At 42.3% G+C, this 13,055-nt stretch overlaps 1 protein-coding gene across 1 annotated transcript in view; it reads left to right on the plus strand.

The window, feature by feature from the left end:
• ppp4r4 (protein phosphatase 4, regulatory subunit 4) overlaps nucleotides 1-13,055 on the plus strand; it is a gene marked incomplete at both ends in the record, with an annotated part of 30,583 nt that overhangs the window by 14,884 nt on the left and 2,644 nt on the right. Inside the window, 9 exons of the mRNA XM_080832149.1 lie at nucleotides 5,063-5,182; nucleotides 5,827-5,904; nucleotides 8,722-8,805; nucleotides 9,803-9,985; nucleotides 10,372-10,477; nucleotides 11,185-11,332; nucleotides 11,610-11,754; nucleotides 12,670-12,708; nucleotides 12,839-12,910. Coding sequence (XP_080688275.1) covers nucleotides 5,063-5,182; nucleotides 5,827-5,904; nucleotides 8,722-8,805; nucleotides 9,803-9,985; nucleotides 10,372-10,477; nucleotides 11,185-11,332; nucleotides 11,610-11,754; nucleotides 12,670-12,708; nucleotides 12,839-12,910 — 975 coding nt within the window. The remainder of the gene's footprint in view (nucleotides 1-5,062; nucleotides 5,183-5,826; nucleotides 5,905-8,721; nucleotides 8,806-9,802; nucleotides 9,986-10,371; nucleotides 10,478-11,184; nucleotides 11,333-11,609; nucleotides 11,755-12,669; nucleotides 12,709-12,838; nucleotides 12,911-13,055) is intronic.

A 13,055-nucleotide genomic window follows, 5' to 3' on the forward strand; every position in this document is an offset into this window, starting at 1 on the left:
ACATTCAGGAGCCAATTTAGGAATGACCGGAGGGAACGAAAGGATGCATTCATGTTTGTTTCAGGTGAATTGACCCCATGATTGTTATTATGGGGACTATACTTTAGGCTGAACTACCAGAGTATGAGACTGACTCACACTGAGACGATTTATGACATTCATTTTCACCTTATGTTCGTGAGTCACTCAGTAATTACAGTTCATAGCAAATATCACACTTCAAATGGGAGAAGTTTGCTTGAATCATACCAGCAATTGCTCATGCTATTATAAATGGCCATCAGTTGTTAGAAAACAAGACTGGTTGCAAACTGAATGGATGTAAACTGGGAACAGATGGTGTTTGTGATGGAGCATTGCAGGTTCGGTAACAAGAGGAAGCAGATAGAAGGGCAGTCCAAGTCATGTCTCCATGTTGTCTTTGTTGGTGTGAATGCTACTGAACCAAAATTCCCTGCATAGTGATACAGGACCGTTTGGTTGAGAGTCAGCCAGCTGTCTTTAATGCATCTTGGAGCCATACAGAGTGTAGGTGAAATACCAGACTATGTAGGTAACTTACCCTGTGAGTAGGCGCCGGGTGTATAACATTAAATAGACCAGCGTATATAATCGAAGTATTTATTTACACGATGATAAGAAAATAACACACAATGTCTAATATAGCTAAATTTAACTTACTTATGAATTGAAGGAGTATGTGTATGTGTAACATAGAGGGAGTGTGTGTGTGAGCTTGTGGGCTCGGGGTTGCGCTTATAGGAGCGCGCCAGAAAGAATGTGTGTGTGTGTGTTCCTTTGTTCGATAACATTCGCAAATCATACATGTGATGTGGAAAAGGACAAGCCTATATGCAGCACAATGTTCCAGTATTCCCTTTGCGTCTGTGGCTATGTGAAGGCCAATGTATACAGTATGTAATTGTGTGTGGTTACGATGCCATGTTAGAAGAGGGAAATGGTTTGTGATTCATGGAAGGCCCTATGTCTCGGAGGAGCAATCCTAACGATAACCCTTAGATGGTGTGGCGAAGCTAACTACCAACTAACCATGAAAATGTATAAACAGTTATGTTCGGTAAACAAAACAGATGAAATTCATGAACTATGGCATACATAAACAGTCCTATGCGTAGCCAAGTTGTGATAATGCTACGATAGCTAAAGGCCCAGTTATCGGAGTAACCAGTCGTGCTGGCGGAGCTGACGTTGATGAGGCAGAGAAGAGATGATGATGTTTGTAGATGGGGAAAGTTGTCCTTGCTGTAATGTCATCTGTGTTACGCTGCAGTTCAGGTCAGAGGATTCGAGCGCTCGTTCTGTTGCAGTGCTCCGTGATTTCGTGTTTTGTCTTGGTTTGCTCCTGTTGCAGAGTTAGCTAGCAGATCTCTGGTAAGCTGCTTGCGTCAAACTTACTTTGTTTACGTTAGCAGTTAGTCAGTGTTTGGCTAACAAGAGATCTTAGGCAATTGTTTGCTGTAGACAAAAGTGAGAGATTTGTCTGTTCTCTTTCGTTGTAAGAGAATAAAGAGAGTAAGTCCACACCCTTGGAGGTGGGCGAACGAGAGAGGTGATCCAGGCGATGCTGGAGGTGAGTAGAAAAGTGTTTTCCTGGCAAAGCCAGCGGAGAGAGGGAGAGAAACAAATGTAGATATTTGACTTTTGTTCAAACTCGGGGTATGGTTAAAGTTGCATCAGGTTACAGTGGGCTGAAGTTTTACATAGGTTCCGGATTAAACCATACGCAAGGTTCTGATTAGAGTGGACACAGTGGACGAATTCCAGGTGTACCTACAACAGTGCTTGCTTATACTTGCCAACAAAGGCTAGCTTGAACTTAAACTTCATGCTTCAGTGTTGCCACCAAACACAATATACACCTCAAAAAAGAAGTGCTTTGAGTTTCTGAATGTTGGGAACATTAGGAAGCAGGGCATTAGCCATGTTATCACTCTCCTGTGGGTGAGTTAGTTTAATCTGGCAGCAGGAACAAGGAAATTAGACCTGGAGACTCCTTTCAAGTGTTCCTGTGCTGGTATCTTGTTTTGTCAGTATATATATGTGTGTGTGTGTGTGTGTGTGTGTGTGTGTGTGTGTGTGTGTGTGTGTGTGTGTGTGTGTGTGTGTGTGTGAGGGAAAGAGAGGGTGTGCATTTGTGTTTGTCATTGTTATAAATAGAGCAGGGCTCTCAGCATGCTAATGGATCCAGGGAACACTTTGAGACGAAAGCTGCATAAAGCTCCCGTAATGAGTCTCTCACCCATGCCAGCACCGTGAGTTTGCTGCTTTAAAGGGTGACTGTGCATCTGTGGGATGCCAGACATGGTGACCACCAATTCTACCAGCTTTAGGTGCAACGCATCTTACGATGGAACGATATATTTGAATCTTATTATTATTGCTGTTATTATTACTGCAGTCTGAAGTTATAACCCATTTTGGTATTCAAATCACTCAGAAAAGCTCAAAATTATGGTCAAGTGTTTTAAATCATCTGGACGTTTGCTTCAGCAAGAGGGATGCTCAAGAAGATAGTCCATAGTGTAAAAGTATGTAAAAATGGCTTTTTGGAACACTCTAAAATGCCAAGAAAGATTGCAAATACAGGTAATAGGTGCTCAGGCCATTATACTCCAAAGATAATAATAATAATAATTTATTTTATTTGTTGAGCACTCTTCATTCAAGCAGAATCTCAGAGTGCTAAAAAACAGCTCTCAGCAAAAGCAAAGTTTAAGAAAACGATATGTTTTAAAAAAAAGTAGGAAATGCCTTTCTGAATAAAAAGGTTTTTAGGCCAGTCTTAAAACAGTCCAGTGTCTGTGTTGCCCTTAAGTGGTCCGGGAGGCTGTTCCACAGTCGCGAGGCTGCAGCGGAGATGATAAAATGCAACCTTAGGAGATACAGGGCCCATATGGACAGTTTGAGTACTAATTCATTGGAAGTGTTACTGGGCTAAGCAGTATCTTTTTAATCTGAAAAAGGAGACCAATTAACAGTGCATATTGCTGTTGGGCCATTGATGGAGTCACCATGGCAACCACAAGCCAAACCAGAGTTTACATCATTCAAAATTCTTGCACAAGTTACTTACATTTATTATTACATTTAGTCATTTAGCAGAAGCTTTTATCCAAAGCGACTTTTAAGGATGTATACACATTTTACACTGACACTGCACATCAGGAGCAATTAGGAGTTCAGTGTCTTGCTCAAGGACACTTCGACAGAGAATCAAACTAGCAACCTTCTGATTACTAAACGATTACTAAACAACTTCTCTACCTCCTGTTACACTGTCCACCTCGTCACTGTTACTTTTACTGACCAAAAATTGGAATCTGTTTGATGTGGAAATACAACAAGTCTTAACTAGGGCTGGGCAACGATTAAAAGTTTTATTCGCGTTTATTTGCATGATTTCGCTGATTAATCACGATTAATCGCATTTGTTCGGCAAAATCCAATAGTGAATTCAAAAGTAGTGTATAGTGCACTTTTATTTTAAATGTTCTGCCATATGAACGAAATGTCATCACATTTGTTGTGCAAACACTTAAAATATTCAGTGTAAATCTTTAACAATATTATCAAAACAAATACAAAATTAAAGCTCATTGCCACTGCCAGGGCATTAATGTTATCCTGTTCGTTATGAAAAAGAAAAAAAACTGGCCACAAAATCCTGAGCCACAATCATATCATTAAAACAGGCCATTTCTGAGGTAACAGCAGAAATATTTTACTTTCATCAGGGAGCACCATAACCAGTCTTTGTTCAGTACCAAATGTCCATGATAGAGTGAGAAACCAGAAAACACTTTCAGTGCAGTTTGTCAATTCCTAGAACTTGAAACTGTTATTTTAAATGTACTGCCATATGAACTAAAGTGCCATAACATTTGTTGTGCAAACACTTAACATCAGCATTTTTATAAATGTTCAATCAAATAAATACTTTGTTTAAATCTCAACTTAAACAATGTGATCAAAGACAAACACAAAACTAAAGCTTATCGCCACTGCCAGGTCATTAATGTTAGAGTGTGGTGAAGCAACGAAAAGTTCACTGCTGGCAGTAACTGTGCTGTACGTAGTTTGCCAAAGCCTCCCTCCACTGTCGGTTTCGTTGAATGATTTGCTGGTATCAACTGTGTGTTTTGTATTTAGATGACATTTAAGAATGGAGGTCTATTTGGATAGTTTAGATATCTTTTCAGTATTTCAAAGTGAATGAGCTGCGGGAGCACCAGAAAAGTGAGCGTCTAGCAACGATTATCACATGTATGTATATGTCTATGGCAATTTTAGCCTACCTATCGAGATTCTATGTAACATGGAGACGAAACTTTGTTTGGTTCTCAACGTACTGTAGATCATAAACCCTTGAATATACAAACGACTCAATTCAATCCATTGAGGCTATTACTTTTAATCCAGAAACAGCGCAGCTCCACCGTTCAGTTGTGTTTGTTTACAGTCCAGTCTTCACCTCACCAAGATGGCGGCGAGTTGGCATGTCAATGGGCCTGGACATGTGAACTATGCCCTTCTCCATGTTTGTTTATCCGTCCATTCTTTTCTTTTCCGGTTCCGCAGCAGTCAGCAGCTGACTTTTACAAAATAAAAGCCTGTGACTGTGAGCAACAGACTTTTACAATAATGAAATAAATAATAAATCCTGCGTTTAACGCGTGTTAAAATAATTGTCAGCTTAACACGTTTATAAAGGTTAACTTGCCCAGCCCTAGTCTTTACTTTTAAGATGTCAAGGTCGTAGGAAGGTCAGAGTAGTATCTTGAGGCAAAAGATTTGTCAGCCTGTCCCATCATTTGACATTTTTCATCCTGTCTCATTATTTGACATTTTTCATCCTAAATGTCAGGGAAGCTCCCCATACTTCCTTCTACACTTGCCCAAAATGTCAAATCATTTAACCAAACTACAAAAAATGTTTCAAAGCATAATTGACTCTTCCGCAGTCATGGTTAAATTGTAATGTCACCATATTACTCACTCTACCTCTCCTTCTCCACCTCCTCTCCTCTCTCTCTGTACCCAGGCCATGATGCTGTTTGCAGACCCAAACCACTTCCTGTCTGAGCTGTACCGCACTTTCTCCAGCCTGTGCCACGACCCCGAGATCTCAGTGCGGCGGACTGCGGCAGAAGGGTTCCACGAGGTCAGGACAGCTTTCATGGGCGTGACAGTGCAGCAGTACTGGCAAAGCAGTGCGACGGACATACAATACAACAAATACCATCTAATCCAATCCATACAAATACATGACATGAAGTCTCTGCGCCGCCAACACAACAGTTCTAATCAAAGAGTGAAGGTGGCATTCTGACTGTGGAGGGGCACATTTCTGTGGCTAAAGTGCCCCTCTATGTACACTGCAAAAAATGCTTTTCTAACCTAGTGTTACTACTCTTATATTGAGATGAAAAATCTAGTTGGTCTTGTTTCTAGCTAAATTGTACTTACCTAGTGCTCTCTTGGTAAGGTTATTTTTACCTATTTCAAGCAAATATTACTTATTTTAAGAAATCTTAACAAGCCAAATTTGCTTAGCGCACTGGCAGCCAAATTTGCTTGTTTTAAGCAAAATCCTGCTTAAATATGTAATTATTTGTCTTAAATCTAGAGGGGCATTTTTTGCAGTGTATGGGTACTTTTACAGTCTCCCCTGTCCCTTGACCAAGGTCCTGGACCAACAGGAACACAATTGTGCTGTTTGCTTATTCATTTAAAACTCTTGTTGTATCAGTTTTGCAATTTAAAAATACTGAAAAGAACTGTGCTACTCTTTCTGACTCCTGCCAGGTGGTCAAACTGCTGGGTCCAAATGTCCACTACGTTCACAAGGAGCTGATGACGTTACTGCAGGATGATTCGTTAGAGGTGAGAGACCTTTGTCTTGGGTCTAAGTGGGGTCGATAATCACGCTGTTAAATGAAGTTTGTCTGTGTGAGAGAGACTGAAGAAGAAGGCAACAGCTGCATGCCCCGAGGAAGCATGGTAAACATCAGTGTGTGTGTGTGTGTGTGTGTGCGTGCGTGTGTGTGTGTGTGTGTGCGTGTGTGTGTGTGTGTGTGTGTATGTGTGTGTGTGTGTGTGTGTGTGTGTGTGTGTGTGTGTGTGTGTGTGTGTGTGTGTGTGTGTGTGTGTGTGTGTGTCTGTGTGTGTGTGTGTGTCTGTGTGTGTGTGTATGTGTGTGTAAGAGATAGTAATTGTGTTATGAGTATGTTGTTTGTGTGTATGCTGGCCCCGGCAGCTGTTTTGATACCCTGTGGTGACACTGATGACACATGAGGAGGGTGAGGGCTGTGTAGGAGTGTGATGTAGCCTAAGATGACCCCCCTCTCCCTCGCTCTGCACTCAGCCCATTTCAAAGCCCTTACTGAGGAAAAGATTACCGCTCACAGGATGGCCACTAAAGCCACTGCTGTTTGTGAGATAGAGGCTTGCCTTGACTATTAAAGTGTGTGTCTGTGTGTGGTTTGAAATGGACAATTCCAGGGCCTGTCATCAAACTAGTCAGGTGTGTGTGTGTGTGTGTGAGGGGGTGGGGGGGGGGGGGGGGGCTTTTAACCTTTGTTTAACCTCCACATCATCTGGGCACATGATAGCAGCGATTTCTCCTTCTTTAGAGCATTTTTTATAAATGCTTTTGCACATTCATGGTTATAAACAACAGCCAATATGTTCGGTCATATTTTCACCATTGAGCTTTAAAAAACTCCAAATCCTCCACAGGGATCTCATTCATGAGAATGGTGGGTTTTGTACTGTAGAGAGCAGCATGGCTTTGGGGAAAGGTTTGGTGGACTCCAAAGAATGCTGATTACTGTTCTATCTGATTATTTTAGTTGGTACTTTTCTTCTGAATGAAGGTAAAATGTCTATCATCATGACATCACTTGGTTCTAAAAGAATTTATGTTGCGTGCAAGATTGTCCCATTGTTTCTCAACAGGTTATATTACTACTGCAGTACAGTCCAGTGTCAAATAGGATTATACATATAATAGCACACTGACATATTCCTTGTAATGTAATTGTAATTATTTACTTTTGGGAAACAAATAAAGCATTTTGAGTAAATTACAGGCTTTTCCAGGTAATCCATTGTGTGGGGCTGTTTGTACAAACGGTTCTAGAAAGGTACTGAGAAAGAGACGGAGAAAAATGACCATGTATTTGCAATCTATGGACCAGTGTGTCTGAGTATGTAATCATAGAACAAAGTGTCATCCCCAGGAGGTACAAGAGGTGGCATTGCCATCAATCTGAGTGTGTGTGTGTGTGTGTGTGTGTGTGTGTGTGTGTGTGTGTGTGTGTGTGTGTGTGTGTGTGTGTGTGTGTGTGTGTGTGTGTGTGTGTGTGTGTGTGTGTGTGTGTGTGTGTGTGTGTGTTTGTGTGTGTGTGTGTGCTTCAATAAAAACCTGTATGTGATTGTGTGAATGATCCTTTCTAGTCATTAGAGACAATTACAGGCCAATATGCTACACAACACCAGAAGCGGAGAGGAAAAATCTATTTGTGTGTTTGTGTGTGCGTTTGGGGGGGGGGGGGGGGCTATATGTTTAAAATAACCTTTTGAAGGGTGAGATGTCGTCAGAATTGATAACATATCCTGCAGTCAGTCAGTTTAGGTTGCTAAACTGTGTATAATTGTGTTTGTATGTGTGTGTGCATTTTTGTACCGCATGTGTGTGTGGAGGTGTGCTTGTATGTGGAGGAGTGTCCGTGTTCAAAATGAAGCTATCAAGGCCATGACTTCCGAACTAATTACGCAATAAGTAATATTTTCTAAAAAAAAGATCCTTCCATGTTCGGGTGTGTGTGTATGTGTGTACTTGCTTGATGATAAGAAGGTGTGTGTCTGTGGTTGTAATGTTTTGGCGGTGTGATTTTTATTTATGTTTATGTGATTATTCACTGCACTGCAAGTTTGTGTGTGAGTGGAAGGCAGAGTGCGTATTCGCTAATCATTGTGTGTGTACTAAAGACAATCAGATTGTCTGCCACTATGTGTCTAGTGGTGTGTGTGGAAATATATGTGTGTGTGTGTGTGCGTTTGGGTCTCCTGGCGTGTGGGTTTTCAGCTGTGTGGGATGAATGAATACATTACTCCCAGGCTGCTGACTTGGGGTTGCTCCTGCTATCATTTTTCCATGCGCCTCCCTGGAGGTGTGTTAGTCACACAATGCGTGGGCACCTCCATGATCAACCCCCAGCGCTTCGCCATGTCTGCAGGGGCTTGGCACAGATCCACCTCCATGCTTTCCTCAAAGAATGCAGACCATCACTTCAGCTTTTCAGATCGACCTCCGGAGGTCTCTGTGTTCAGAGGAAGGTAGCTCTGCATCATCCTCGGAGGGGAATATGTGTGTGTGTGTGTGTGTGTGTGTGTGTGTGTGTGTGTGAGTGTGTGTGTGTGTGTGTGTGTGTGTGTGTGTGTGTGTGTGTGTGACATCACATTATCCCACTAACCCAAAACAGTGTGCCAGAGCCCAGCGGGCATAACTATATATTACTGCTTAATGGGTTCCATTACATCTCCACTGCTGTGGTGTTTTGCTGTGTTGAGGATGAGCATATGCATGCATAGTGTCTGCTCGAGGTCTGGATGGGGACACTGGGCCCCTATTTGGGAAGTATGGCATAAGGATGGTTCCAGTGGCGTGTTGTCTCATGTGTGGGTTTGCCCCGACAGGTTCTGGATTCTCTGCTGAACCACCTGCAGGACACTCTGGAGCTGGCGACCTCAAGAGGAGAGGGAGTCGGGCCTGAAAGCAAGGTAGCTTTGAGGTTAGCCTTGAGGTTAGCTTTTAGCGTGAGTCAGCGCATGTCAGGAGTCAGGCTCCTTTTCTGCTCTCTCCTGGCTTTCAGGTTTGGATCAGGTATCACATATCCTCTTCACCTTTAAGATTTATGGTCAAACTAGAACCACACCCACTCAGCCACCTCCTTCAAGTGCAGATGACTCAGGTAACTTTGCAAAGTGTTAAGATTAAGTGCAGAATCAAGTGGAACATGTTTTTTTTTTTGTTTTTTTTTGCTTCACTGTTCTACTGAATAACAACCACAAGTGGGGTCATAAATCCAACTCAAATCATCAAGGTGAAGACTTGTTTTCTGGCTGTAGTGTAATTCATAATGAAACAGAGAAGAAAGTGCCTTTCATGCAAGATCTTTTGCCCTCTGCTGGCCAGGAGTATGTATTACCACTGGGTCTGGTAGTGGGTTTTCTCCTCCTCTCCTCTTCTCACTTTCTCTCCCCCATGCTCGTTTTCACTGTGTTCATGCTCAGCCCTTGTGGTGTCTGAGTCACTGTGTGTGCCAGACTTCCTCTGTCTGATGTGACAGAAATACTCGCAGGCAGTCTACAGGGGCTGCCAAAAGAGGCGCGTGATTAGCACTTATTCCCCATCTCTCTTTTCTCCCTCCTTTTTTTCTGTCTCTCTTTTATGCCCATACCTTCAAGTCATCTGCTCTGTCTTCCACTTTATTTCTTTTTCTCCTAGGATACCTCTCCCAACATTGTCTTTTGCTCTGTCTCTTCCTTTTTATCTTGTTCTCCACTCTCTCTTTCTTTGATCTTCATACTTGTTTTATATTCCCTTACCTTATATCAACCTCTACCTCCTTTTCTCTGCCTGTTCTCTCTCACTCTCTCCCTCTTTTCATCTCCTCCTCTTTCATCCACCGCCCCTTTTTTCTTTCTCTCTCTCTCTCTCTCTCTCTCTGCTCCTCTCTCCTTCTCCTGGTCTCATCTCTCATGTCTCTCCCCTTAGTTGGTGAATGTCCCTGATCTGGTGCCTGCACTGGTGGCTGCGGAGCAGAAGGCCGCGTCGTCTTTGCGGTGGCGCGTCCACGAGAGGCTGCTGCACTGCTACGCTTGCTTGCCCCGCGTCGTCCCCGCCGAACAGATCTATTTCCGCTTCCTGCAAAGGATGTTCAGCATCATCACCACAAACGTGAGGCAGAGACATAAACATAAACGAACTGTGCACATACAAACAAAACAAACAAGCTTTTTTACTCACATACATCTCATCTAACATGCAGGCACTCACTTCATCTTTAGTACTTAACTCGCACTTACAATAGTTACATTCCTGAACTTACTGAAGTAGTATTTTTGTTACACTCAGTCTCTATTGGTCGTAGCTCTATTGTTCTTCCCTTTGGATCACTTTGGATAAAAGTGTCTGCTAAATGACTAAATGTTAATGTAATCATCGAAGACTTACAGTAGATTACTCATTTCTCACAAACTCATGAGCACACTACTTGTTTAAAAACATAGGCATGTATGGGGGGATATACCACAATATGCAAACAAATTCTGTTGTATGTCTAGAATGTTCTGCCGGTCCAGAAAGAGGCTGCAAGGACGCTGTGTGTGTTTCTTCGCTACAACCGCAAGCAGGAGCAACGGCAAGAGATCCTCACAAAGATCATGCAGGGTACTTTGAAAGTTTAAGCTGCACTTTTGGGTCTTACTTTCAGGAACACTCACATTCACACACTGATGCATAGTTTGTATGGCCACACGGATATTCAGCAACAGTTAAGGTTGATCAGTCATAACCTTACAAACATGTACCACAGGACTCTTGTATGTGTAACATGTACCACAGGACTCTTGTATGTGTAACATGTACCACGGGACTCTTGTATGTGTAACATGTACCACAGGACTCTTGTATGTGTAACATGTACCACAGGACTCTTGTATGTGTAACATGTACCACAGGACTGATGTATGTGTAACATGTACCACAGGACTCTTGTATGTGTAACATGTACCACAGGACTCTTGTATGTGTAACATGTACCACAGTACTGATGTATGTGTAACATGTACCACAGGACTCTTGTATGTGTAACATGTACCACAGGACTCTTGTATGTGTAACATGTACCACAGGACTCTTGTATGTGTAACATGTACCACAGGACTCTTGTATGTGTAACATGTACCACAGGACTCTTGTATGTGTAACATGTACCACAGGACTCTTGTATGTGTAACATGTACCACAGGACTCTTGTATGTGTAACATGTACCACAGGACTCTTGTATGTGTAACATGTACCACAGGACTCTTGTATGTGTAACATGTTCCGCAGGACTCTTGTATGTGTAACATCTCCTGTTTGTATTCTCTAGAACTGGCCCAGGGTAGAAGCTACTGGAACCGGCTGCGGTATCTAGACCTGTGTGAAATCGCTATGGACCTATTTTCAAAGTCCTACTTCTGCAAGCACTTCCTTATCCAGGCCCTAGAGCTGGTCAGCGACCCTGTGGCCAACGTCAGGTGCGAACAAGCAGATTCCACCTCCCTGTTTTATTTTCGGGTTTGGACAATGAATTCCCTGAAAACAGCAAAATGATCTAGTTAACTTTTGATGACTCACAATGATAGCTTTTTGCTCAAACTGTTGTTATTTATTATTTTGCACGATCATGAAAACACCATTATGTGGTAGTGAGCCTGGAGATGCCCCTTTCTGTAAAGATGTAGATCCGCCCAGCACTGGTCTTCTGCCTCTACGCTGCTCCGCCCTGTACCTCCGTCTCTCTCTGCCCCGCAGGTATAAGCTGTGCCACATGCTGCCCAGGCTGCGCTCCACCATCCGGCTGCCTGCAGACAAGCACCTGCTCCAGCAGCTGGAGTTCTGTGTGCGGAAACTGTTGTGCCGGGAGAAGGACAAGGATGTGGTAGCCACCATACGCAAGGTACGCCACAACAACGGTGACAGGGCAGGTGGACTGGCAGGTGTTACAGCTGACATTAATTGTCCAACAGGGTTCAAATAGTTTGCAAGGTGTGAGCCTGCTCTACTCAGCAAGTCTCCACTGTGCTTAATGAGGGTGGTGAATCAAATAATAGAACAGAACGCTCGCTACAAATAATCTCAAAGTTACTGCTCAGCAACTTCTCGATGGAATGCCCGTATTTGAGGCCTGAAGTATCTTGGTTAATTTGCAAATTTTTGCTATTAGTTTTAAACATTTAAAATGAATTTACGCTCCTGCCTGGATTGTGTTATTACTTCTATTCGTGCATATGTAATGGTTAAAGTATCTGGGGGCATCTAATTTACACCTGACACGGAACTTAGTTTGAAATCACAAGCTTGCAAATGTATTGAGCACTTCAACTTATAACTAACCCAACAGGCTGCACACCATGTTCTAACACCGATGGCTGACCTAGTCGCTAGGTCCCTTCTTCCATTTCTCTTCTTCTCCGTTTAAAAATAAAAGTCCCTTCACACTTTAGGTGCTACACATAACAAATATGCCTTGCAAGCTGACAGTCAGTTGGAAGTCTGTAGTTCAAAGGAGAGAGTCAAGATGCTATTAAACCCTAGATGCTATTAAACCCTAGTCTTTGAATTTAAATATACCTCCATTTTACATTAATTGTGTGATTGTACATTTATATATCCATTATTACGAGCTTCAATATTTAGTTTGTGACAGATTACTCATTAGTTATTATGTATGTCACACAGCATATGTGATGCCTCTCTTTCTGTGGGTTATAATAAACAACCTTCAGCGGCTCTGACAATCTGTTTGGCAAGAGAACCGCTCAGATAAAAGACGAAAAGATAAATTCATGTTCTTTTTTTCTCTTGCTTTCAGATAGTGCTAGAGTTGGACAAGATGGAAATCACTGAACCGGTGAGTATTCTGTATTACATATGGTTGAAAGATTTACATTTTGTCTGCATCCAGAGACCTTCACTTCTAGCCACTCCACATCTGTGAGGAGAAATTATTTATTTTTTTAAAACATCATTTTCTTTTGTAGTACCACAAACGACATGAAAGAGATCTTCTGGACCAGAAGAAAGAGAAGGAGGAAGCTCTGCTGTTGGAAATGGTAGTTTTGGGCTGCATGGTATTGGATCGAGGGCAGATGCAGGAAAAAAATAATTATTACAGTTTAGATTATAGAGAGGAATTGTGTGAGTTCAAATATGTGTCAGTTCAAATATACCTATATTTCAAGGTGCAATGTAGACCAT

The sequence above is a fragment of the Sprattus sprattus genome (assembly GCF_963457725.1).
Source record: "Sprattus sprattus genome assembly, chromosome: 2".
Taxonomy (NCBI): domain Eukaryota; kingdom Metazoa; phylum Chordata; class Actinopteri; order Clupeiformes; family Clupeidae; genus Sprattus; species Sprattus sprattus.